The 27,389-nt window shown below is 39.7% G+C and overlaps 2 protein-coding genes across 10 annotated transcripts in view; one reads left to right on the top strand and one right to left on the bottom strand.

Annotated features, from left to right (window-relative positions):
* Phactr1 (phosphatase and actin regulator 1) overlaps nt 1–27,389 on the top strand; it is a 512,176-nt gene that overhangs the window by 163,773 nt on the left and 321,014 nt on the right. The window lies entirely within an intron of this gene.
* Nucleotides 1–27,389, bottom strand: part of LOC147826194 (uncharacterized) — a 28,769-nt gene continuing 1,380 nt past the window's right edge. Inside the window, exons 2-4 of one of the 6 annotated variants that reach the window (XR_015439098.1) lie at nt 24,458–26,098; nt 23,192–23,297; nt 1–7,634 (exon numbers count right to left, since the gene is read on the bottom strand). Coding sequence is in view for 1 of the 6 variants with exons in the window: in XM_087181177.1 (XP_087037303.1) it covers nt 7,429–7,634; nt 23,192–23,297; nt 25,906–25,953 (360 nt within the window). In the remaining 5 variants the exon portion in view is untranslated. Of the gene's footprint in view, nt 26,099–27,389 lie in introns of all 6 variants that reach the window. The other 5 variants (XM_087181177.1, XR_015439099.1, XR_015439095.1 and 2 more) reach the window with 5 other exon arrangements.

Below are 27,389 nucleotides of genomic sequence, written 5' to 3' on the forward strand. Positions count from 1 at the left end.
GGTGACTAGGAATCCTGTAGTCTGAGAAGAGAGGACCAAAGATGGAGTTCTGTTGGTGTGGGGGAGCAGGAGCATTTGACAATTTCATATAACCATCGTGAATTAGAATGGCTTGATCTTAAGTGTATCAATTTAAGTTAGTAGGCATCTGTCATCCCTTTACAATAGTGTTGTGATAATAGGGCTTAGAATAGTCCTACCTGCCAACATCCCGTTAATTAAGTTCCTGGGGATGTATGACAATATTCTGACATATATGTGAAAGTGACTTAATAAATTACTTTTAATATTGTTTCTAACTTTTAAATTCTGCAACAGAGGCAGCTGGGTTTTTACAAGTTGTCTTTCTGTCATTCTTTTCCTGCCCTTCTGTTTTTCTAATAGACTAAATAAGACAAATTTTGTGTCCTTGTCATTGTCCATATACTTGTAAAAGACAGAATAGTGTTCTCAGTATAAATTAGTTCCCTGATAATTGATCTGTTCGCAGCTCTGGTTTTAACCATTTAGTTAGCATGATTTTAAAATGTTATTTCTTATGGAAAGTAGAATTCAACAAGATTACTGCAGTTTGGGAATGGAGGAGGTACATCAGCATTGCAGAATTGATATTTGACTTTTAAAATACACATCAATCTATGTTTTCATCTTTCTATGTGTCCTTTCTACATGTCACACGTATGCTCGAGGTCAAATTGTCCCTCCCCAAGTTGGCTCCTGACAATTCCTAGGCCCAAGATGAATAGCTCATGATCTCTGAGATGGAAGTCTTCTTTCAATGAAGTTGTCTATATCTCAAAAAACTCTGATTGGCCCTGCATAGATCATGTGCCCACTCTGGGCCAATCACTATGTTTAGTGAAATAAGGTTTTTCTGACTGACATTTGGCTCCACCAGTGCAGTGAGAGGGAGGGACAGACTCTCAGGAAACACTTACAAAGAGAAGAAAAGTTCCGGGTAAGGGAATGATTAGGGCTGACCAATGAAGAGATGACCAGTGCTAGTAACCGTGTTAGTGTAGTGATTCTCTTGTTCTTCCTTCAAATTCTTAATATATCCACTAAATAAAAATGATGCTGTAATAGAAAAAGTAATGAGATTCTATAGTTGGTACTTCTTTCCTTATGAAAATCTTTGCAGCTATTGACACATTTCCCTTTTCTATAATATTACCAAATTATCTTTGGTTGTTCAACCATCAGAGAGAACTCTTAGTTCCACATATAACTAGTGCATCAGGAAAAAATGCAGTTTTATAAAATGAAAGTTAACCAAATCGAATCAGCTCAAATTTGTTATTGTTCCAGAGAAAGAGATGGAGGTTGGGTAAGAATGAGAGAAGTTTGAAAATTATAATTTCATTTTTGAAATTATTTCATTTGGATATAATAATTTTATTTTTGAAACTGTTACATTATTTTGTGTTCTTCATTGTATAAAATTTTTGGTCCGGTCCAGTCCAGTGCAACACTAGGCATTGAACCCAGGGCTTTCACACTGAGATACATCTCCAGGAATATTTTAGTGATTTTTTTTTTTTTTTGAGACAAGGTTTTCCTAAGTCTCTAAGATGGCCAGGCTGGGCTGAAACTTGTGATCCTCCTGACTCAGCCTCCCACAGTGCTGGTCTTACAGGCATGAGACTCTATACCAGGCTTGTTACATAAGACTTCTATGAAGACCAGTGATTGTCTTACATTTCTATATAGATATTCCAGTTTCAAAGGTACAAGCTTCCTCTCAAGGTAATTGATACATGGATAGAATACCAGGATAGAACGCCCTTGGAAAGGTCATTCTGCCTTAATGTTGGGTCTCAGCTGTGAAGATCCAGAAATTTGATTCGTTTTTACCAAAAATATTCAAACATGATCAGTATCTCCAAGTCTAGCTAATATCAAACTCACAGCAGAAACATAGAAATCTTTCTTAAAACCTCCCTTCATATAGATTTTAATTGTGATCAAGCCCTCCTAGTTCTGTCTTCTTAAATCCTTCCAATCTCAGCCTCTTTTTGTTAGCCCCTCTGCCTTTGACATACAGAGACCCTCATAATTTCCAACCTAGGCTGTTTCTACTCTTCTCATACTGTGACTTAATCTTCCTCCTTCTTCAATCCGTCCTTTATACTGAGGTCAATATTGACTTTCAAAATGTAGATATGGTATGAATCTCCTAAGCTGAATGGTGAGACATATTAGGTAGGTCCTCAATTCATATTTGAAGTGATACTTGTGAAATAGTATTTCAAAGCAAAGCGATGGTAGTGATTTCTCTGCCTGAGAGATAATTTCTAGAAAAAGTCAAATTTTAATCTCAAAGTTACCTTGCAATATTAGCAAGGTCTATCACTGGGATAATACTAATGGCTATGGTATCAGAGGATGCTAATTTGGTCATAGCATCCTCAGAGATTTAGTAGAAAAACTCTCAATTTCTCTTTTTATGAATGCTGTTTTTTAAATGACTTGATTTTTTAAGATCAGTTTTAGCTTCACTGCAAAATTGAGAGGAAGTTGTATCCTATACCATCACCAACCAACACATGCACAGCCTTCCTCATGGTGAGCATCCTCCACTAGAGTGGTACATGTGGCACATGAAAAGACAGGAAGGGAAGGTATGCATATTACTAAGTGAAAGAAGCCAACTGGAAAACTCTACATATGGTAGGACTCCAACTATGATATTCTGGAAAATGCAAAATTATGGAGCCTGTAAAAAGATTGGTGGTTGTCAGGGGTCGGAGGGAAGGGAGGATGCATACACAGGATTTTTAGGGCAATGAAATAACTCTGAATGACACTATAATGGTAGATGCATGTCATTGTACATTTGTCCAAACCCATAGAATGTCCAATACCAAGATTGAACCCTAATATAAACTATGAATGATAATGATATATCAATATAGGTTCATCAGTTGTAACAAATATACCACTCAGAATTGTTTTTTAATGTCATATTTTCCATATATCTTTAGATCCTTCATTCTTTCTTTATAAATAGCAATGAAACCATTAAGTTCTTGTTGACACTAATCTTTTTTTTTACATTCATTCATCTTAATTTTCCATATACTTTTTCCCCCCATTAAGTTTATTGGTACATTTTAGGTATAAAATACAGTTACATACATTGTTGGGATCTTGTACCTTTACATGAGTATCTTGGTTCTTATTTTTCTCCCCTTCCCCTGCCCTCTTTTCACCCCCTCCACCCTTCCCTATTTGCAAAGACTTTGTTTCCATTTTTTTGTTTCTCATATTTTTTCTTTTCCCTTCTTTCCTTTTCCCTACCCTTCCCACTTCCCCTGCTCCTTTAGACCTTAACTTCCTATTACACAATATCAACATTTTTTAAATTACAATATCAAGATCTAGGAGACATTACCACAGATTTTACAAAATGTAAAAGGATATAGAAAGCATATTACAGTTCCGCTGCCTGCCTCGAAAGGACAAGGACCCAAGTTTGGTCCCAGGTACCGAAAAAACCAAAAAAACAAAAGAAAGCATATTACAAAAATCTGTTTTGAAATAAATTTGACAACTTCTAAGAAGTACCTTGGAAGACAAATTAATGAAACTAACTCTGGAGGAAATATAAAATTTGAATAGCATCTATTAAAGAAAATATATTCCTAGCTTGAAAACCTACCCCTATGAAAACAGCAGGCTCATATACATTTTAACTGATAAATTATATCAAAAATTTAAAGCAGAAAAAAAAGGAACACTTCTCCCCTCATTTTAGGAACTCAACATTGTGCTAATCCTAAAACTGGATAAAGATAATGGAAGAAAAAAGTATGAACATAGAAATTTGTTTAACAAAACAAATTATTAGAAGTCAGATCTGGCAGTATGTAGAAAGTGGTTTTGTTATAGGGATGGCAGTGTTGGTTCAGCATTGGAAGATCCACCCCCAAAAGTCATCATTTTAACAGAGGAAAGGAAAAAGCCATATGATCCTGTCACTAGTTGGAGAAAAAGTATCGGACTAAATTCTACAGCTGTTCACGGTAAAAGCTATCAGGAGACTAGAAGTAGAACAGAACCTTCTCAACAGATCAAAGACATGTACTCCATACTTCCAGCAAAAACACCTTATATGAATGGAGAAAATACAATGCTTTCTCCCTAAGGTGGGGAACAAGGACAGATATGCCTACTCTTCATCTGTCCATTAAACTTTGAAACATAGGCCTAAACCAAAAGAGTCTGACAATAAAATGACACAATTAGGATAGGATTGGCAAGGTAGAAGCAAAATCTTTATATGTAGATGAAATGATCATCTACAGAGAAAATACTAAGAAATCTCTAGGAGCCCTGGAACTTGTATTTGAATTTAGCAGGATTAGAAAACACAAGGTATATATAAAAGTTCAGGTCTATGTATACTTGCTATAAATGAAGAATTGGATATTGAAATTTAAAAGTTATGTAGGAGTACAAAGGACCTAAAAAAGTAAAAAGAAAAAGAAAAAAAAACAGTGTTGGAAGACATTTAGTACCTAATTTTAAGACTTCCTCTAAAGCTACAGTAATCAAGGCAGTGTTGGTGTAAGGAAAGACATATAGATCATTGGAATAAAAGAGAATCTAGAAATAGAACCACACATATATGGTCCACTGAGTTTTGAAAGATTATTTAACATTAACATTTTATAGAATATAAACTCAATTTAAGAGCCGTGAAAAAGGTAGTGTTCTCAGCAAATGGCACTAGAATACCTGGTATCAGTATATAAAAAATTAACCTCAACCCTTTATTTCCATACATAAAAGTAACTTGAAATGATCTATGACCCTAAATATGAAACACTAAAGCTATAAAACTTTAAGAAGAAATTATAAGGGAAAATGTTTATGAATTTAGGGTAGGCAAGAACTTCCTAGGATATAAAAAACATGATGTATAAAAGAGAAAAATTGATAAATGAGATTCCATCAAAATTTAGAACTTTAAATGACATCATTAAAATGAAAAGTAGTCCTTAAACAGACCATATTTACAATGCATATAACCTATGACCAGAATATATGAAGAATTCTTAGAGCTCATTAATAGACAACCCAATTAAAAAGTAGACACAAGATGATAAATAGCCAGTACAGCACAAGGAAAGGTGTGCAACATTAGAATTAGAAAAATACTAATCAGTACAATAACAAGATTGAATTATACACTCATTAGGGAGATGAAGTTAAGTTTTTAAAGCCTTATCATGACTTTTTTTTGTTGTTGGATTCTCCCCCTTTGCATTTAATTTGTCACACCCAATGGATTCATTCTTCTGGGCTTCCTGGGGTTGTGATCCTCATTGTCTTTTCCTAGGATATTGTCTAAAATTTTTTGGAGTGTTGCTTTGGTATTCATGAAGTTCCTAAGGTTCTCTTTATCATCAAAGTATCTCATTTCTCCATCAATTTTGAAAGATAGTTTTGCAGGGTATATCAATCTGGTTGGAGGCTGTTTTCCTTTAGGGCTTAAAATACATCACTCCAAACTCTTCTTGCCTTGAGGGTTTGCATTGAGAAGTCTGCTGTGATTCTGATGGGCTTTCCTTTGTATGTGATTTGTTTTCTCTCACTGCTTGTAGAATTTTGTTCTTCTGTTGGGTTTCTGGAATCCTAACTATAATATGCGTTATGTGTAGATTTTTTTTTTTTTTTGAGCAAGGCTAGGGGAGTCCTATGTGCCTCACTTATCTGTATGTCAGGTTCTTTTCCCCTGCTTGGGAAGTTTTCTGCCATCACTTCTGTGAACAGTTTTTTTATGTCATCTGCACTCTCCTGTTTCTTCGTTGACTCCAATCAGTCTTACATTATTCTTCTTTGCATCATCTAGCAGCTGCTGGATTACTTTCTCGTGGTCCCTTACAATTTTAAAGCAATTTTTCTTTTCCTGGTCACTAATTGCAATCTTATCTTCTATATCTGAAATTCTATCCTCACATTGGTTCATTCTGATGTGTAGACTTTCAATGGAGTTTTTAATCTCCTGGAAATCTGTTTGTATCTCTTTTATGGATTCCATTTGTTTCCTATGTTGGGATTCCATCACGTTCCTCAGCTGCTCTATTTTTTTATCTGTGTCCTCTGTAGATTTATTAATCACGTCTTGCACTAAGAGCACAATCTTTGCTGTTATCTGAGAAATTATTTCTGATCTTATTTTTTCCAGATCCTCTTTTGTTGCCAATTTAGGGAGTCCAGGTGGTTGAGTATCAGATTTTTCCATCTTGTTTCCCTTTGGGGTTGCTGTAGGTGATCTGGAAGTCTGTTTTTGAGGCTTGTTTACATGTCTTCTCATATCCACAGGGTAGGGGGTGTTGCTGGCACCCATGGGCTCACCTCCTCTGCCCTAGGAGAGGTGGAATGGTGGCAGGGGAGCCTCCTCCTGAGCACTGGGATTGGCCCACCTCCTCTGCCCTAGATGTTGACACTAATCTTACAACTGTAATCTTAAGAGATAAATTTTAAAACTAATTAGGGGATTAGATAGATGGTAATCTTAAAAATATATGTATCTGAGAATAAAGAAAAAATTCTCACACATACAAAGTATGTTAGAAAAAACTTTTTAGTTTGTTACACTAAAAGACACATTACCATGAATCTCCCTCAAAATACACCCTCTCACTTTGAACACTTATCCCTTCATTCTTGCTCCTTCTGAAGCAATTCTAGAGGTTCTTTTTCATGGATAGCTTTAATTGTGCTGTGTGGCTGGCTTGATGTCCTCGACTGATTCAAAGCATTTACCTTTCATTGTCATTTTGACTTTGACGATGAGCCAGAAATCACAGTGTCAGATTCAGTGAATAAGGTGGATGAATACACACCATAATGTTTTTACAACCCCATCTTTCCATTGAATAGCCCTTGGCAATAGCATTCACCATATTTTTTAATCACACCTTGTAAAGACATAAAAGAAGACTTCCAGAACTGCTTCAAAAAGTGGCAAGAATGACAAGTGTGCTTGAAGCAAGGGGGAATATTTTTAAGGAGATTAATAGCCACATGACTTTTACTGTAATAAAATTTTAAAATTTAAACATTCATTATGTATTTTGGTCACATGTATATATCTGATTCCATTTTTTGTGTGTGGATTGTAACTAGTTTGACTGGTGACATCTATATTAGACTACCTTAAATAATATCTGAACTCTTGCTATGTGAGTGCTGCATAAGCATCCCTTAGTGATGGTGCAAAAAAGGAAGTGTAAAGAACTATAACCATGGTAAGAGAAAATGTATTTAGTAGTAGAATACACAAAATCATACAGCAAATTGGACAGCTAGAGAAAAGGACCTAACACTTTAAATACCTTCCAAAATTAGAGCTATTTTAGCCACCATGCCAGTAGCTCCCAAAGATAAATTTTCATGCCATCACTTGTACAGAAGTCTTCATTGAGTGATTTTCCTGAGCTCTAGGTGGGCATCTCTGGCTGGTTTGATGTTCAGCTGGCTGTACAAAAAGGCTGTGTGATCCTTAGAGTTGGTGAGTATAAAGTGCACATGAAATCCCTTGGCCAGGAATGCCTCGGTCACCTCGCAGGCCCGATCTTGAACCAGAAGTTTTTCTATTTCAGTGGTAAATATTTTTAGATTGACTAGAAGAATCAGAAAACATGGTTAGTGTTCTTTCTGTTCAGTAATGCAACAAACTTCACTCAGAAAGTCAGTTTCTTTGTCCTAAACCTAATTGGAAGGACTTCACCTAATTTGCAGCCAAAATGATTTTTCAGGCACATCACATTTCAAATAACCATATTCATCTTTGTGGTACTTTACAATAATGTGAATCAATTTTCCTCTGGGGCTTTTTTTAGATAATAGAAAACTGTACTTAGGAAGTCATATAATGTAAAAAGGTTATCCAAGTTTGTCTCTTGTAATAAAACTCAGGTTTCTAAGAGAGAAAAATGATCAATTAACTTTGTGCTACCTTAATGGCCCAGCAACTCAGATCCACCATAATCCTTTGTTTCAACACCGTACTATTGCAATAAGAAAAAAAAGGAAGCATAAAATGATATAATATATAAAATCTTGAATAGTGATGGTGCTTTTATAACTGTAGTGAAATGATTGGAAGCCACATTTTGAATTTCTGTTATTTCTCAAAATGTACAGGTAACTCTCAGCAGAACCAAAAAGGATTAAATTAATTCAAACAATTAATTGCAAGTAAAAATTGTAACAATTTTCATGTCACTTTTGGCTTAAATTAGTAAAGTAGAAGCTTTTGTTAGTTTGTCTTTAAGAATCAATAGGAAGGCCAGGGATCTAGCTCAGTGGTTCCTCCGCCTACCTTGCAAGTGCAAGGTCCCGAGTTCAATCCCCGGTACCAAAAAAAAAAAGAATCAATAGGATACACCCCATAAACATGAAATATTATTTGCAAAATTCAGAATCTTAAGTGTTAAATTGTGTTGTAAACCTCTCTGGGAACTACTTTAGTAATTATTCTGGTCATGCAAAGGTTGGTTACCTTTAATATTCAATAATTAACATCAAGCATGTGAGGATACTGATATAGACAAATCTAGATTCTGGCAATTTCATTTATGGCTTTATTTTCTTTGAAACGAACAGTGCTAGAGTAATGAACATCAATGCCATGTTTTTGTTAATATACCTCATAAAACAAAGAAGACCAGTGTGATCATAAATATGATACTCAGATAATTTCTGCAACATCTCCAACTTGGCCTAAGTAAGTTCATCATTGGAAACTCACTACCCATCTCAAGAGACAGTTCTGTCTTTGAGCAGCTGACAGTTATGATGATCCTCCTTATATTGATCCAATATCTATCTCACTGTGACCAAGCTTTATTCCCAGGGCCAGGCCAAGCAAGCCTAAACCCTTGCCCATGTCACAACTCATCAAATACTGCGAGACAACTATTAAGTCTCCCTCCATCTTCTCTTTTCTGGAACCAACATTTTGTGTCAAAAATAAAATTGGACAATCATATGTGGACAACCCATTATAGGTCTAGCAGACAGTTAAGTTCTAGGGAAAAATAAGATGCAAGACCTATGACTACATGCACAGTCTAATGCAAAAGATAATTCATAATCGGAAAGAATGGTAAAATGTGCTAAGCATAATTGAGGAATTAAAAACAGGATGTGATGTGGTATTTGCAATGGAGATTATCCTGCATGTAGGAGTCCAGGAAGGCCTGACAAAGGGGGTGCTGTTTGTATCTGAAAGGCAGATAAGAAAGAGGCAAGTGATTATGACCCAGGTAAATGCAAGTGTTAAGAAAAGTGTTCACAGAACTGCAAGTCAGCCAGCACTGGAAGCACTGGTGATAGGAAGAAGTGGAGGGAACAGCTTCTGCTCCTAGTTAGAAAGAGCCACTGGGTTATTTTCAGCAGAGGAATGTCATCACCAGACTTGCATTTTTGCAAACTGTATCAAGTGACTGCACAGAGAGAAGAAGGGAGGACAGGCAAGAGAAAGACAAAAATGATGAGTGTACAGCAATACTGAGGCAATGAAGGTGGGAGGAGAATAAGACTCCTAATTGTTGCACAGATGGACATTTCAGGAGTCCAAAATACTTGCATAGATGTTGGGTGGTCAGGAAGTTTGTTTGTGTTTTAATTTTGTTTCTCAAAGATCCCAGCTTTATCAACTAGTCCCATGTCATTCTATTTCCCATCTCCTCACCGTTTTGCCTGCTTTCTTGCTATTGATGGAACCTACTGACCCTTCTACCATAATTTAATTGTGACCCATTCTCCCTTACAGTGCAGTGATCCTGAAATAATAGCAGTGGTGCTGTTTACATCCCAGTGCCAACTTAACCTACAATTAAGTCATAGTTCCAAGCTATTAGGAACTATTGTCATATAGCTATGGCTGCCTTTATTTTGCAAATGCTGAGTTGTAAAATATGTAATTATATGTGGGAATAATTAGTTTTAGATTTATTTTTGTAATTATATTAATTGAACATTGGAGTGCATTAAAAAGTATGAAGGGCATGGCATTGAACTTCATGCAATGTCTTCAGGGTGAATAACGAAATGGTTTCTACCAGTACCTGAAAGCAAATCTTGTTCATTTGTAATAGAGCAATGTAAGCACAGTGAGCCATGCATCAACTCCAAGTTCAATGATTTCAGTACATTTACCAGGTGGAGTCTTCATGAGGGTTGATTTGGAAATGGGCCAATGCCCAAGGCAAGCAGAAAGCTTCCTGACTGTCTTGCTGTGGCTTTGGATGTGCAGTAAATACTTAGAGTTTCCCTGGAAGACACACTCAGTAGCACCAAAGTCCACCACTCTTTTATGCTCATTGCCTAGGCATCCCACTCTTCCCAACTTCTATCAATGTGTGATCTCCCCAAGCCCCTCATCCTAAGATCCTATTTGCCCTCCATATCCATCAGCCCAGTGCTAGCAAGCTCTGAGGCCCTTTTCCTCATCACAGCAGTGGATACTGGGAAACTGAGCTGTTTCATCTCATTTGGCCCAGTTCCTTTATACCGACCCATCTGCTCTTCAGTGGTGCATAAATTAGAGCCAAGTCCAGCTTTTGCAGGAAACACTTAGGGGGCCCAGGCTGGCCAGGAGAGAGGAGTGAGCAGGTTTTCTCTGTGCCTCTCCCTCTATGATATGAGCTGACAGAACCATGGCTTATAGCAGCTCCAAATCATGTCCATCAGCAGTAATATGGTAGACACCTTTGAAACACTAATGGTGGCCACCCAGAGACACATTGCCTTGTATTTGCCAGTCCATGCCCTACAAAGCTCAGGTATCTAGTGATAGAGACATAAAAATGATCATGAGAGGACACCAGAACAATGACCAACTCTTACATCAATAAAGTGAAAAAGGTATTTGCTTTGAAATGTAGGAAAAGAAAACTTCCTTGACCAAATTAGGTTTTTCTCATAGAAACTTCACTGAGTTACACATTGATAACAGAAACAAACACATAATTTTTATTGAATGAAAATAAACACCTTCAAGTTTTATTCATCTTCCAGTAGGTAGGAAACAATAACCAAAAATCCAATTTCAGTGTCATTCATTAGCTCCATGAATATACTTACACGGAAACCCAGTATGTTCAACAATAATTACCACTATGTACTAGATACCTATATCTAGTATGAGCAGGTCAGACTCTAATCTTCCCAAAAGTTATGAAGATGGGAATGTTTCCACTTTATGGATGAGAAAATTAAGGTCCAAAGACAGATAAGAAGTGGCAAACCACAGATCTGAGTCACATCAGTTTGGTCACACTGCGCTATGGCAGTCCAGCAAGCAAGGTGTCTCTGAGAGCCTCTCAGGAGTTTGAACCAAGGACAGACCACATATGCATGTGATTATGGTACCTGACCACATGCGGTGGGCATCTCAAGAGTGGCTAAATGATAATGGAGCTCAGAGGGGAACATACCATTTCTGAATGGCATGAAAGTGAAGACCGCCTGGAAGGTGAGGCATGGAAGGAAATGGAGAGAAACAGTTTGTAAAGCATCTAGACATAGCACAATAATTTTTGAGCAAATCCCCCAAACGCTTAACACTGAGTTGAGCATAGCAGGTCCTCAGGAAATCCCCACTGACTTAAAAACCTCATTACCACTCACTATCTGAATCTGTATGTAAGCTCAACCCGGTCATGAATATTGTGGCCATATGTGATTTCCCAGCTTTTTTTAGGATGATTTTAATTTTTTATTTCTTTTCTAGTCTGCAGAAATCAATGTTTAGTCCTTTTTAGTGTTAAAGGAAAAAAAGCCAGGAATTAGAATGTTTCTCACAGTGTCTATACTCCCCTAAGGAGAATGTACTCCCATTTTGGCATTGCTTACCCTTAGTTGATGTGTTAGCCACCTTTCTGTAAATATTACAAATATCTGAGATGATCAACTTATAAGGAAAAAATGTTTATTTTGGCTCACAGTTTTGGAAATTCCAGCTCATGATGAGTTGGCCCTTTCCTTTGGGCCTCTGATGAGAGAGCACATCACAGTGAGAGCTAATTAGGGAGTAGAACCACTCACTTCCTGGCCGGTGGACAGAAGAGAGTGAAGAGGTGGCCAGGGCCCCTCGATCCCTTTCTAGAGCATACCCTAGCGATCCAAGACCTCCCTCTCAGCTCCCCCATGCCTTAAAGGTTCCACTACCGCCCAATAACACAAGTCTAGGCTCCAAGCCTTTAACTCATAGGCCTTTTGAGACTGACATTCATATCCAAACCCTGGCAGTTAGTGAGAAAGTCTAGCCTTTCCACGAACTTGCCAGAGACCTGATAGGGGAGAACTATGTCTGAATTCAATCCTGCAATACTGAGGCACCTGCTAGAGGGCAATATATGTTAAATAATATGTGGTTGTCTGTGGGATGACTCAAATTATTTTTAATTCAAAAGCATGGTTCAATGCCTATGAGATACCCAAATGATTCTTTGTTTAAAAAGGAAGATCCAGACTGTCCACAGATATTTCAGGTGGAAAACAACAGCCTTTGAGTTTGTGTTGTTTTTCCAAAGGGTTTATCATAGGCACCTTTTTTTTTGCTTTTGTCCCTTTTCCAAACATCTTCACAAAACAGCCTCAGCATGATTTAAGGCAACAAACCTCTCCCAGTATCAGTTGTGAAGCCCTCACTGAAAGCTCTATTAACTATCTGAAAAGACAGTGATGAGGGAGGAAGGCAAATGTAGAGCATGAGGAACAAGAGATAGTTAATGACTGCTGTACTCCACAGCAGCTCTTCCTCTCCACGAGCGATTGGAGCAGGCTTTCAGGGGGCCCCATTTCTAAAATGAATCAGAGGGTCAATATTGGTGGTTTTATTTCATTATCTGTAGTGCACAGATTGTATTGTCCTAAGAATCAGTTGTTTGAGTTTGAAAAGATTCTGTGGGCTGGTAATTTTTGTTCACATCTATACATCTAGGGAAGAATACACAATACCCCACTGGGAAGAATACACAAGGGTAATAGATGTCATCCCATGGCCCATCTTAAACAGTCATGACTTCTTTCATAAATGGCTTATTTTACCCTGTGTATCTTCGAAACTGGTATTTAGGGCATTATCAACATGTTTTTTAAGAGGCATCCATCATATTTTAAAAAGTTTCACATCAGTTCCCCCACCCCTCAAGAAGCACAGTTTAGCATATCAGATTAGACACCAAGTTTCCTAAAGAAAATGCCAGTGTAGATATATGAACAAACATCAGATGGCCGCATTTCATAAAAGCACAAAAGATGGCATCTCAGGTCTCCATGGAAAGAGATTGTGCAGAGTACAGAATGGCACTGGATCCTGAGGTTCATCATATGACCAGTCTATCAAGACAGGTTGCCAGGCAAATTGGCCATGAGCTCTCTTCTAAATCTCCTAAGAGCACTTCATAGTCAAAAACTTCATACAAATTTTAGTACCCAAGTTCCAAGAGCCTCCTGTTGCAAATCCAGTGCAGCGTAGAGCAGCTGGGCACTGAGCAGCTCAGAAAGGACTGACCAAATCTAAACTACTTCCATCTGAAACTTTGTCTCCCCAGGGAATGTCTAAAACATTCTCAGATCATTCCAGGGGTCCCCAATGGATCCAGAGATCCATGCAGCTTGCCCTTAAGTTCAAGGGGGCTCCTAAAAGGTCGGGTTATTTTTCTGCTATCCTTATTAAAATTTAGCTCTGGAGGAGCAAAGTGCATTGTACATTTGTCCTTGCCCCTTCTGAAGTGAGAGAGGACCTCAGGGGTTCAAATCCTGCAAGAGCTGTATGGTGTTCATCATCCACAGGGGCCACCTACAAAGCTACGCACCTGTGGGCATAGTCCACAGTGGCACAAAGGCAGCAATGTCCTGGTAAACGTTCAAAACATGTCACTGTTACCAAACAGGAAGTGCTCATAGGGGGGATGTGTCTACACCCTACACACCTTGACACTGTTGAACATGTTGTTTTTGGAAACATCCTAAACTTTCAAACAAACTCTAAAGATAACTTGATTCTATCGAATAGTCTGCAACATCTCATGATCTCCTTCCTTAGTGTATTAGTGAGCTTTTCATTACTATAATGAAAAACCTGGTGAAGGATCACTTTACAAAGAAAAGATGTTTATTTGACTCACAGTTTTGGAAGTTCAGGGCATGGTGCTGGCTCAGGCTCACCTTTGGAGAGGATTCTCTTGGTTGTGTCACACCAAAGCTGGGGTGCATGTGTCTCCTCAGGTCTCTCTCTTCTTATAAAGCCACCGAAATTCAGTCATGAGGGCCTTAATGACCTTACGTAATCTTAATCACCTCCAAGGTACCACCTTCAAACATTCTAGTGGAGTTAAGTTTCTAGCCTCTCACTACCTCACAATGAGGATGAAACTTCAGCTCAGGAAGTGTTGGGAGCCCCTCCACCTTATCCAAACCTCGACACTCTGTGTCTGCTGGCTCTGCCTGTTTTGGAGCTGTTCCCTCTTGCCTCATTTGCTGAGTCTTCCTCCCCAATTGGCCCTTAAACTTTGGGAATCCTAAAGGCTTTATTCTAGGCCTTTTTTGCCTCTCTTGAAACTCTCTGAGTGCTCCTGGGGCACTTCATTTAGCTGTATAGTGCTCAAGATATCTACATCACCCCATGTCCCAGTCCTTGGCCTAATACTTGTGCAAATTCTTTTCCTGGAGCCCCACAAGCACCTTAAATATAGCAGTGGCAAAATGAACTCACTGCCTTCACTGACAGCCTAGCCTGACTTCAGCCCTATCCCTGGATTCCACATCTACCAGGATTCTCCTAAAATAACCTTGCTTCACAACTTCTGGGGACTAATTGGCTAATCCAAGATCTCACCAGGAGAAACTAAGGGTGAAGGGCAGAGGAGTAAGGGCCCTGTGCAATGTCTGCTCGGTTCCCTGTAAGCGTAAGTATATTCAATTACAGCAAAGCAAAGCCAACCCACCCCTGTGACTTCCTTTTGCCAAACTCTTTATCTTGGCCTTGGGTCATTCCCAGCCTTCTCCTCAAGGCAGCCTCATGCCTCACTTCTCAGCAGACTGAATTTCACACATGAAGCCCTGAATTTCCACAGCTCTACTTCAAAACAAATCATCTTTCTTCCTGGCTTTCCTTCCCTGGCAAATTTCTACTCATTTCTCATCCACCTCCGATGTCAGCTTCCAATGAAACCTTTCCAGATAGCCAGCTCTTTCTCTGCAACCTCATTGTGTTTCTTAGCATGCATATTCTAAATTATCCATTTCCGTGGCAGGCTCTGTCACATGTTTATAAGCTAGAAGGAAGGGACTACTTCTTTTGCAACTATTTATCTCCTGCACCTAAGATAGTAACCTGATACAGAGGAGGCACTTAATATATGTCTGTTGAATGATGAATGCATGGACGAGAACAAGAACACATATAGCCTGTGTGTCAAATTTATAGCCAAGTCTCTGCAGTTGGAAGAGCAACATAATTTAAGCAGTTGGGATACCTATCTTGCAGGGAAAAAAGTTAGATCAAAATTAAAGTGTTGGACCACCCTATATATGTGTCCTTAACATAATGTTGATATTCAGTACATTTTCAGTCACTAACTCAGAATGATTAATAACTAATCTCAAGAGAATTGAAAACTCCTGGGTCTGGGCTCCTGAGTAGAATAAGTTGTCAAAGTGATGAATGACTAATGTGTTTTTACTTTCAACATATCAGTATTCAAGTATGTCGTAGCACTTCACCCAGACTATCTGAAAAATCTAAATGATTTCTAGTTAAAAGGCACTATTACCTTTTTACGAGTGGTTGGGTAATGAGTAGCAGATGTGAGCAGTGTGCACATCTGTAATTGTAATTCTGGCTTCTGTTAATAATAAGTAAATGTAACAGGCTCCAAGTTCAGTTTTGCACATGGATCCTCCCAGTTAATCCTCATACTGGCCTCATCAGTGCTTTTTTCCATGGCTGGGAACAGTTCTTTGAGCTGCATACCAATTTATTCTTTTTAAATCATCCCCTTATTAGTAAGGATGCCAGGAAGAGTCATTGGATAAATTTGTCACAGGGAGATGTAGCATCTTCTAAGTTTCTCTAGCCAACGTACATTGCAGGATATCAGGCTTGGAAGGATACAGGACCCAGGTTCAGACCTACAAGTTGAGCCTATGGAAGGATTAAGCCATACCAGGATCATTCATATACATTTTAATATTGCTGTTGATTTTAATAATCAACTCCATAATGAGAACCATGAATGAGAAGCAGCTCAAACCCAGAGGTGGGTATTGCCTCTCAGGGCCCACTCATCCTCATTCAATTGAGCTACCCTCAGGAACTCAGGAATTCTGGGGTGATTGGCTATTCAGGCACTAATATTCTATTGGTGCCACCAAAATTAGAATCCATCTTGTGGTCCATGGCCAACAAAAAGAACCACACATATGTTATCCTACCTTCTCAGGGTGATGAAAAAGAGATACAATGACAAGAGCAGTATATTAACTCTGAGCTTTCATCTTGCATTCTCGTAGCACCCCAGGAAAAAGGCATTTTGCAAGATAGGTCATCTTTATAAATCATTCTGGAAGACCACTCCAATCCATGGAGCCACAAACCAATTTCCACCAGATGGAACTTGTATTCTTGGCCATTTGGCCCATCTCCAAATCTTCCTGACATTTTCTTCCTCATCCAGGACCTGCCAGACAGCTCTGGGGAACTGCAGGGCTGACATTTTAAAATTCCTATTAGTCCTTATGAACGGCCTAGTGTTGCTTTTCATCCCAGACCCATTGTAACAACACACACATATCCACACTTCAAATTGCAAACAAAATTTGTTTTATGCATGATGATATCTCTGCTTAGTTGAAAGGAGTTGAGCACAGATTTTGGAAGTGCATTTATAATTGTGTTTGTTGACATGAATTGTGTTATTGTACATAAAATTAGCCATGTTTTGTGAGAGCTGCCATGACTATCATTATCTCATTAATATATAGAGGTTGGCTGTATTTTAAAATACTCATTAATTTGATGTGATGCCATTCTGAGCATAAAATGTGTTGTCTGTATTAAGTAATCAAGCTCCTTCAGTTCTTCTTTATTCCGTAAAATCATTAGCCAATGCCTAATACCATTAGGACAGATTATTAAATCAAAAACTAGAAGGAAAAGTGTGTTCTTAGCCAGAGCCTAGAATAGCCCAGTTATCTATTGGTGAAAGAGACCACTTGAATTTAATTTGTGCTCAGGGTGGAAGCAACCTTTCTTCCAGGAAACTTGAGCTTTAACTTTTACCTTTGAGTGGAAATCTAGAAGCAAGAGAAGAATTCTGATGTATCTTTGATTCTAAAATGCCAGTTTTACAGGGCTCATCACTGTCCTTGTAAAGACATTGGAGGGAAAAAGAAAACACAGCCACCTTGAATATGAACATTGATGATAACATATTCTTAATAATACATAAGTCATGTTTTAGAATCAAGAAACTAGGATTATTAGTTTACTCAAGCCCCTGTAAATCTTACAATTAGCTTCCTCCCACAAAAGCTTCTGGAGCATATTTCCATTTTGAGGCTTCTCGTGACTGGAAGTCCACTTCACTTGCCACTCCTCACTGTAATCAAGGAGAAATCCTAAATTCCAGTTAAACCTCATGTTCTGAATGAAATATGAAAAGCAGCAATAATGCCCTTAGGCACATACAATGCTTAAAGTCGGTGTCATCTCTGCTGGACACTGAGCTCCTTCAAGTGAAAGAGCTCCTCTGCACCTTTTACTTCTTCTATTTGTATTCCTGGATTTCAGCACCATGCCTGGGAATACAGAATTGCTGGAGTACAATGGAAAGAACAAGAGTATTGCGGTCATCGAGGCCTTGTTCATTTATAATCCACACTCTAAGTGCCTGTGTGATACCAACAAAATTACTTCCTGACCTCTCTCTCCAGCAGTTTACTTGTCTTCAAAACATTTTGTAATCAATAGTATCCCCCTGGAAAGATAACTGTCAAACAGACATGGGGAAACTGATATGTAAATATATTACATGGAACACACTATTCATTCAAAACATGTTGGTATTAGTAGTAGTAGTAGTAGTAGTAGTAGTAGTAGTAGTAGTAGTAGTATTGCTATTACATCTGTTCACAGGTAAATATTCACTCCAATGTTGGCTGAAAGTTCCAAATGTACTTAATGAGTGAACAATGAGGAGATATTATGAGAAAGACTAAATTTGTTTCTGTCCTGCCCCCAATTTACCTGACAATCAACACAGTGGTAACTCAGTTCATGAACTTAATCCATTTCATGATTCTGGGAAAGATGGCTGTGTTTGTGTTCATGCAGGGAAGATGACAGCAGTCATGTCTGTCACCCAATGCGGAGTTCATGAATAGAAGCAAAATTTCACTGAACACTTCTGTTTACAAACCAAATTATTCGTGAACAGAAGCTTTCATGAACCAAGGTACAGCATTACTGTATAATGAACATAAAGTTTTTATACATGTAAACAGGTAATAATTCCCAATAAAGTGTTGAAAGCTCAAATTCCACCCTGTAGGAGGTTACCTTGGAATTTCCATATCATTTGTATTTGTTAAACTGTTTCCTTTCTCCCCCCACCCCTGCCCCAGTTTGCATCATTCATCAGGCTAACAGAACAGAGTAAAAACTTTTCCAAATTTGTCACCAAAAACAAACTGCCAAGGGATCTAGATTTGCAGAGATGTTAATGAATGCCTTTCATTATCTCTTCATTAATGGTAATCCACTCATTTTCAGGCTTTTGATTTTCTTCTTGTTTCTATTTTCCCTGCCAAATGCCATAAGGAGGGAAGGCAAATGACAATGGTAAAGTAATTTTTATTGACATCATAATTAATAAGTTGTAGAATTCTAGTAAAAGTAGAAGGACAGTGTTATGTATTGTATCTAGATGTCCCTCCAAAGCCTCACGCGTTCATACACAGGGCTTTCCAGAGGTGGCTGGGTCGAGGGTGTGTGAATATTGATTAAGGGTGTGCAATAACTAAATTAGCCTGCTGATTAGTTTAGCATAGCTCTGGTTGTGAATAATGGAAGGCCCACACTGGGTATAGATGGCACCAACCAATGGTCTTGTAGCCTGAATGGAATAAAAGAGAAAGAGAGGCTCACTGCTTTGCTGCCTCCTGCCTGCCCTGACACGGACTGTTATTCCTGTGCCATTTTCCTCTTCCATGCTACTCTGCCTTGGAGCTAGCCAACTATGGGCTGAAACCTCTACAAACTCTGAGTTAAAATAAACCTTTTCTCTTTTAAGTTGTGGAGGTTGGGTATTTTGACCCAGCAACAAGGAAGGAACTTAGACAGATGTCAGTTTCAAAGTGTCCCTTAGAACAAGCCCAAAGCTGGGCCATGGTGAAGTTGAAGCAAAATAAATGGAAAAAAGAAAGTAGCCATAAGAAAGGATCTGTTTCTGTTTTGAGCAACGTTTGGAGGGTGGGGAGGATTATGCTGCCAAGTCCAAGGAACCTAAGGACAGAACCCCTGATAATAACTGCTACCAATTGTGAATGACTCTTATGTTTCACACACTGCACAAGACATCTCATTTAGCCTTCAAACAGCCTTTTTGGTTTGATGCTCAGCTTGGCATTTTGAGTTTGATTACAGAGAAACTAAGGAGCTTGTCCCAGTTTCCAAACTAGGACTAAAAGGGGACATATGAGACACTTGGGGTGCAAAGTTTAGGGAGATGCTCACCATCAGGTTGGCACACACATATCTGAGGATAAACACCTCCTTAAATCCTGCACCCTGGGCTCTTCATTTACTTCACCCTGGTCCCCACCCTGCCATGATGACAGAACTAGAAAGAAAACAACCAAAGGAAATGTAGGACCAGGTCCAAAGTTCAAGTTCTTAACTACTCTGTTAGATACCAACTCAGGCAGTCACACTGGGCTTTCTGGAGAATTAAGTCAATAAACTGTGAGCACCTGCTGATGCAAGGTGCAAAGCACACTGAGATGAAAAGAGCAGTGCCTGTCTTCACAACTGCACAGCCAGTGCTCTGTGACTCACCACATCCCACTCAGGCTAAGAGGGAAGAAGGAAGGCAGGCAGATCGGCCCAGCACTGCCCTGCATCTCAGTCTTCTCTTGCTCTAGTGCTGGCAGCATGGAAAGGTGGCTCTTACCCACTCTGGGACTCATTCTCCACATCTGCAAATGGAAACAATTCCCCTGTGCTATCCACATCACAAAGGAACATAATGAGATCAGAGGGGATGATGCACTTTATTTATGTGCCATGGAAAACAAATAAGAGCCAGTCTTCTAAGGAAGGCCGAGTGTGATGCCAAGCGTGATATGCAGATACACGGGTCCCATCCACTTACTAATTGCTGATTAATTCACTAATTCCCTTTGGAATTCAGATTCTTGAGTCTCTCAATTTCTGCCTTTACCTCTTCTTATTTGAATAACCTCACAAAGGACTCTGTTCCCTGCTTCCTCGTGTATTGAATGAGAAAATTAGATTTGAAAATGATGCTAGGAATTTATAATTGTGTGACTAAAGTATTGAGGGAAATGTTACATACAGTTTGTAAATTTTTTGCAGTTTTGTCTTAATATTCATAGATCAGAACACATTCAAGAATATTGGATTTAGGCACTTGTGAATTTATATTAATGATGCAAGTTAGGACAATAAAAGAAACTGTTCTTAAATTTTGGCTAAGCATAAAGAATGCATTGTTACCATTTAAGATATTTATGGAGACCACTGAATAAGCACTGAATCTATATCTTTAGAATCTAAGCCCCTTTATTCTTCCAAGTTTTCTACATTGTCTCCCACGATAAGAAGTCACAGAATAGTAGAGTTTGGATCCTGATTCTGCCACTTATTAGCTCTGAGTATGTAACCTCCTTGAGTCCAAATAGCCAAGTGTATAAATGGAGCTGAGGGTTTTCATGAGACTCAAATTTATGGTGCTCATAATGAACCTTTTACGTAGTAAGCACTGAATACACCATTAAGTAGCTAGCTAGTATCAGTTTGAAGCATTGCTAGAACTAGCATTGCTGATAAAGGACAGCAGCAACCACATCCTAGAGAATTCTGTGGATGGGTAGATTTGTAGGTTCTGTCTTTCTCCATCTGAACTATGTGCTTTTCTTGGCAGTACAGAGAGTCAAACTTGGGGGCTCACACATGCTAGCAAATTCCCTGCCTCTGAGCTACACCTCCAACCTTCAACAGCACCCTCTTGAAGGTCCTGAGAGGCAGGACAAACCTCAGATGGATAGTCTCATGCAGGTGCTCCATGCATGAGAAAGAATAGATGCCTGTGCAAAATACTCAAATGTGAATTCCCAAACACATATATGGATGTGACTTTGCTATGTTAGCTCTCAAACCCCACTAATGGTATTCTCTGTCTCAACAAGACAGCAAGACAGGAAGTACTACCTGATAGAAAGAGATTTATCCTTGGAATGCAAAGACTAACAACTGAATCATACAAGCTGATCAGCTCTTGTTTCTTCATCTACAAAAGGGGAACAATGACATGCCATTACTTTGCGAAGTTTTGAGAACTGAGTAAGAACATACCTTTAGGACACTTGCAAAACAGTGTTGTACAAACCTAAAAACCAATTGCAGTACATATTTCTGGAGCCCAGGGAAACCAAGACAGGGCCTTGTAGTTCACCCATGAGCATTTCTAGAAGAGGAGAGCAAAGTTCATGCTTTTGCACCTGTAACCTATGAGAAGAGTTTGATTATTTAGAGAACAGCCACAGGATGTTAGAAGTCACATCCAGAAACACGGAGGGGGAAGCAAAAACACATCTCTCCATGCCAATTGCCTATGCATTGGGTCACCTTTCTCATCTCCTCCCCCCATGCTTTACTGACCCATTTCAGGGTGTACATGTTATGAGCAAAGCAACCCCAGTCACTGGGTGCTAAAGGGAACATAGAAAGGAATATGTCCTGGGTGTATTTCCAATTGGTAATTCAATAATTCCATGAAGAAATTATTTGTAGCGCTGATGAGCTGTACTCTATTCTTGAAAGCAAAAATGTAGTAAGTCTGGCATTGCCTTTGGAGTTGGGCTTACAGTCATTAAAAGCCCTTGACTCCTAGGTTTATCTCATACAAAGCTGGTCACTAATTCCTGAAGATCCTTCCTTTGTTGCTTTTCTGGTTTCTCCATCACAGTCTGATTTGGCCCTTATTCCTCTCATTGGGATTCATAGAGTGGCCTCTTCACTCTGGTTGCAAATCTATACCATTGGTATCTAGCAGATTGTGACCTCACAGGACTTACAGAGAGGAGAGCAGCCTCCTGTTCAGCAGTCAGGCCCTTCCCATGCTGGTCCTGCCTCCCTCTCTAGCCTTGGAAATCACCAACCTTTTTCCTGTGTCTGTGCCTTTTTTTCACACTCATTTCTTCAAGTCTTGTGAAATCTAGCCAATACTTAAGACCCAGCTCAGGCATCACCTTCTCTGTAAAGACTTATTTTACTGTTCTACAACTCCAGGACTATCATCACAATTTTATTCATCCTGCAGGCACAGCACATATCATGTACAGTCCTTATGCATGGTTGTGTGGATTGTTTACTGAGCAAGGACACCTGGACAAGAGGGCTAGAGTCTAAAATCAAACCTCTTATTCCTGTTCTTCTAATTTGCACAAAGGTGCAATGCAGAGTGGTGGTGACCTGTGTCAAAGGGGCTTCAGTTCTGTACTCCCTGAGGACATCTGCCCCTCTAGACATCAACTTTCCAGGGCCACGAATCCCTCATCTTTTTATCTTCAAGGCACACTGCAATCTCTTACATGGATTTCCAAAGGTTGTCAAATTTAGAAAATTAGAAATAGCAACAACAACAATAATAATATCAGTGCTTTAAAATCCTTTGTGTTGTAAGAACAAATCTCAGTGCTTCTGCCTGGAAAATCTCAGGTTTTCACAGGAAGCCTGTGAAGAAGGTTTCCATTTATAGATCATAAAAATGGAACTGGAAGAAGCTCATTTACTTGCTAAAAAGTCACACCGTCGGGATTTGAATCCAGGCTTGTCTAATTACAGAGCCTGATCCCTTAAATACCGTGGCAAACGGAGGGTGCCGCACGCACACCCCCATGCACACACAGGAAGCAAGCTCACCTGCAGATGATGGGGACACTAGGGCCTCAGGACCACTTGAGAATCCAAGATGTCTTGGTCGAAAGCTGCCTGATGAAGAGCAAATGCAGGGCATCCTGAAGTTCCTCTGGAAGAAAACAGGCATGCCTGGCATGGTGGCTTATGCTTGTAATCCCAGCATTCTGGGAGGCTGAGGCAGGAGGATTGAACATTCAAGCCCGCCCTGGGCAATTTAGTGGCCTTAGCATGACCCTGCCTTAAAATAAAAAAGGAAAAGGGCCTGGGAATATAGAAGGACAAGCCCTCTTCTGAAAGCTGTTCTCACTGCACATGTTAAAAAGGCAGTGAGTTCTTATGGAAGGCTGCTAGGAAAAGCCCTTAGAAACGCCAGTTATTCCAGCTCCATCCCCTATCTACAAACAAAATGGGACCTTGAAATTACCCCCTAGGATTCCAGATAGCCCTAGAACCTGGAGCAGGGCAAGATTCATCTTTGGTCTTACTCCAACATCCCGCTTCAGCTTGCACCTTTCCCTCCATGCCTCCTCCAGCCCAAAGGGCCATTTCCCCTCAGAGCTCTGGGAGCATTTGCTCTGCACCCCTCATTTCAAAATTAGCAGTTTTGTCCATTCATTTGCTCATTCACTCACATAGTGAACCTGAAATTGTCCTAAGTGCTGGGAACTGTGATAGGAGCTAGGATAGATGACAAATTAAAGCTCTTCCCATGTCCTCAAGGGTAATGGGCAAAGTGGATGGGCATGAGGACAGCTTCCACAGAGGGCAGTGGGGTCTATAACAAGGATAGGCCATGCCATTTGGATAGAGCAGAGATGGCGTGTTAAGCCCCCAGAAAGAAAGGCACAATACACAGCAGTCATGAAGGAGAAGAGGGGGAAGCCAGGGAATTTCAGACAAAAGCTCCTGAAATCAGAAGGTCTGGATGTTCTAGAGACAAAGCAACTCTGTGCTTTAAAGGCCTCCAAGTGGTTCCACTTTGCAGAAAGTTTGAGAAGCGCTACCCTAAGCCAGGGAGAGCTGCTCCATCCTGGAATTTATGTTCCAAGCCTTTCCCTCCCTCCAGCCCCCTCTCCTGCCCACCCCATCCTACTGGGAGTGTCTGCTGGTAAGTCACAGGTACCTTATCCCCGTCAGGGCTCCACTTTGTGGATCCCGACTCTGACACCCCAGCCATTCACACTACTCATTATGGAGACTTTGTGGATGTATTGGTTAGTGGTGCCAACAAAATTTCCCAGACTTAGGAAGTACAGATTCTATCCTCACCTGACTCATTGGCCCTTTATTGGGAAGGATCTAAAGGCCAGCGTGGCTCTGAGACAAAACAGACAATCCCAAAGAACAAAGATTCACTGATCCTCAGTCACACGCATAAGTAGCTGCCAGTCTCACTTCTTTTGAGGACTATTTATCCACAGTTGAAGGCTGTCGCTTCTCCCTATGTAGTCTTGGCTCAGAAATATATCCACGATCCCCGAGTGATACTTGTGAATCACCGTCTAGCTGCAGCTGTTACGGAGACTGCTCCTTCATTCCAGGTTGTCAGAAACAATCATTTTCATCTTCTGTAAATGCCTTTGTACCACTGCTTGATTGAATAATCATTGTCTTAAGATGCTGATGCAATTGACAGTGTCTTTGGTGTCACCAACATGGTTATTGTCTCCTCTTAGTTTTGTTTTGTTTTGTTTGCATACTTTTTTAAGTAAAATATTTTATCCTCAAAACACTGCAAATAAAAAACTTCTGAATCTGTTGGGCAAATCTCCAAATATTCCCTTTGAACTGAGGTTTGTATGTATTTGGAGAACCTCTGCGGAGACCATGAGAAAAGAAAGAGAAATGCCAAAGATCTGGGGATAGGTTCTGAAACAATTACTCAGGAGTTAATAATCATTGTCTTTGTGTGTTTAGACAGCCTTTGCATATCAGCATTGCCAGCCATATCTGTCCTTCAGCATGGACTTGTCCCCTGAAAGTTCCTCCATCTCTACCCTAGGTGGTGAGTCATTGCAGATGAGGAGGAAGACACAGGGCTGAGAAGGACACTAAGACTGATTGGAAGAGGTGGAAACAAATATCAATTCAAGGCCAGTTAGCAAGTACAGTTGCCCCTCCCTGTCCACAGTATCTGTATCCATGGATTCACAACTATGGATTTAAAGTATTTGAGGAGGGAGATCGCATCGGTACTGCACATGCAGACTTTTTTCTTATCGTTATTCACTAATCAATATAATGCAACAACTATTTACATAGCATTTACATTGTTTCATGTATTATTAGTAGTCTAAAGTATACATGTACCGCTGTCTGTACTGTACTTGAGCAGCCATGGATTTTACTGTCCTTGGAGGGGGGGGCGTGGTCCTAGAACCTGTCCTATGAGGATACCAAGGGAAATCTTTCACTAGTTATGACAGAGGATGGATTAGTGCCATGAATCTAGAAGTTTAAGCTGAGTCTTGAATTCAGAAAGATACCAAATGCAGAGAACAAGCACATATGGAACTGTGTTAGTCAAGATAAAGGCTCTGCTTCTTTTACAAAAAGGCCCCTGAAACAAGACAGAAATTGGCTTTTCTCTCACATGATGCTCCAAAAGGGAGTGGTCCAGGGCTGTTCTCCACAGGTGGCCTTCAGGGTTTTTCCAGCTACTGTCACTTCTCAGAAACTGGGAAGGGAAAGGGAAAGATGGGGAAGGAAGCACCTACCTCTTCGAAGAAGATAACCCCAAAATCATGTGTGTTACTTAGGTTCATGTCCTTGTGAACTTCAACCCCATCATTTCCGAGCTCTGCCGCCCCAGGAAAGTCATGTGCAAAGCTGTGTAAAGTAACAGCATGTGCTTCTTCAGGTTCTTATGTGGCTTGATGGTATAATCCACATATAGGCTTAGGAAACTACCTGGATCATTCAGAACAGAGAGATATCATTACTTAAGAAATGAGAGCTATTTAGCTTAAAAGAAAGAAGAATACACAATGATTTAATAAACGTCTCTGAGTATACCATTAATAACTGGAATGACCTAAGTTCGAGGATCTCTTGGAAAGATTATTCAAGAATAAATGGGCTTCTATTGTGCAAAGTTGTTTGGCCATATAACTACACCTATGTATTTGTGTGTGTATGTGTGTGTGTGGATGTGTGTGTGTCTGTGTGTGTGTGTGTTGATTAAAATTGAAACTAAGTAAGGAGGAGCACATTATTTCCATCCTCAGAGATATTTGGGAATTGTATTGGCCACAACTGCTACCTTGGTTGGCTTACATACTTACTTTATAGACATAGGCAGATGAATAAGAGTCCTTTGAAATTTCTGCCTTAACATGGATTCCAGAGCAGGATTTCTCCCTCTGTTTTTGTGATATCCAAGTCAAGCCAAGCTACATCCATGGACTTGTTTGTTTCTCTTTAAGGACATAAAGCAATAATGGCTTTAGGAAAAACAGGTTATTAATGAGAAGTCAGGGTCCAATGTGAATGGCCCATAGCACCCTCTTCTCAGTGTTGCTGAGGGTTAAATGAAATAACGGGCCAGAGAAAAAGCTTAATAAATGTCATTATTGCCATTACTACATTCAAAGAGCCTGTGGTCCAAAATGTGACAAAACTTATCCATACTTTGGAGAACAAATGAGAACCAAGAGTATGGTAGAATATATACTGATGTTACAACGTGGAAGTTCAGAGAAAGCAAAGGAAGCATCTCAGTTATGGACTTATTGGGTTATTTATGGTGTGTGGGGGGGGGTGTGTGGGTGTGTGTGTGTGTTTAGGCACGCATTGGGTTCTGGGATTAGTGTGTCAGAGAAGCAGTAACCTGGAAGATGAGTGTATTTCCTAGGATGAGAGAGAACCTGGGATTCTTTCTCCTCATTGTATTTCTGTCTCACCACATGGTTCTTGCAAAGCCCAAAGACTGACCTGGTTCTGTGTTTGACCATACACACATGGTGGCTGCTGTGGCTTATGTGCAGGGCTCCGCTTACATCTAGGAACTGAGCTAGGAGGTCACCCTTGGCAGGGAACTATGTTTCCTTCTTTTGCCTAGTGCAACTCCTTAACAAGAGCCTGTGATCAAAGCCACTGCCCTGGGTTTTCAGATTGAATGTCATAACATAAAACAGCCCCTTGAAGAACTAGGTATATCTGCAATAGATAACCAGTGATGTTATGGCACCAAACCAAACAA

Source organism: Heterocephalus glaber, unplaced genomic scaffold, assembly GCF_053883595.1.
Source record: "Heterocephalus glaber isolate CG9 unplaced genomic scaffold, H.glaber_assembly_v1.0 deba00001472, whole genome shotgun sequence".
In the NCBI taxonomy this organism is placed as follows: Eukaryota; Metazoa; Chordata; class Mammalia; order Rodentia; family Bathyergidae; genus Heterocephalus; species Heterocephalus glaber.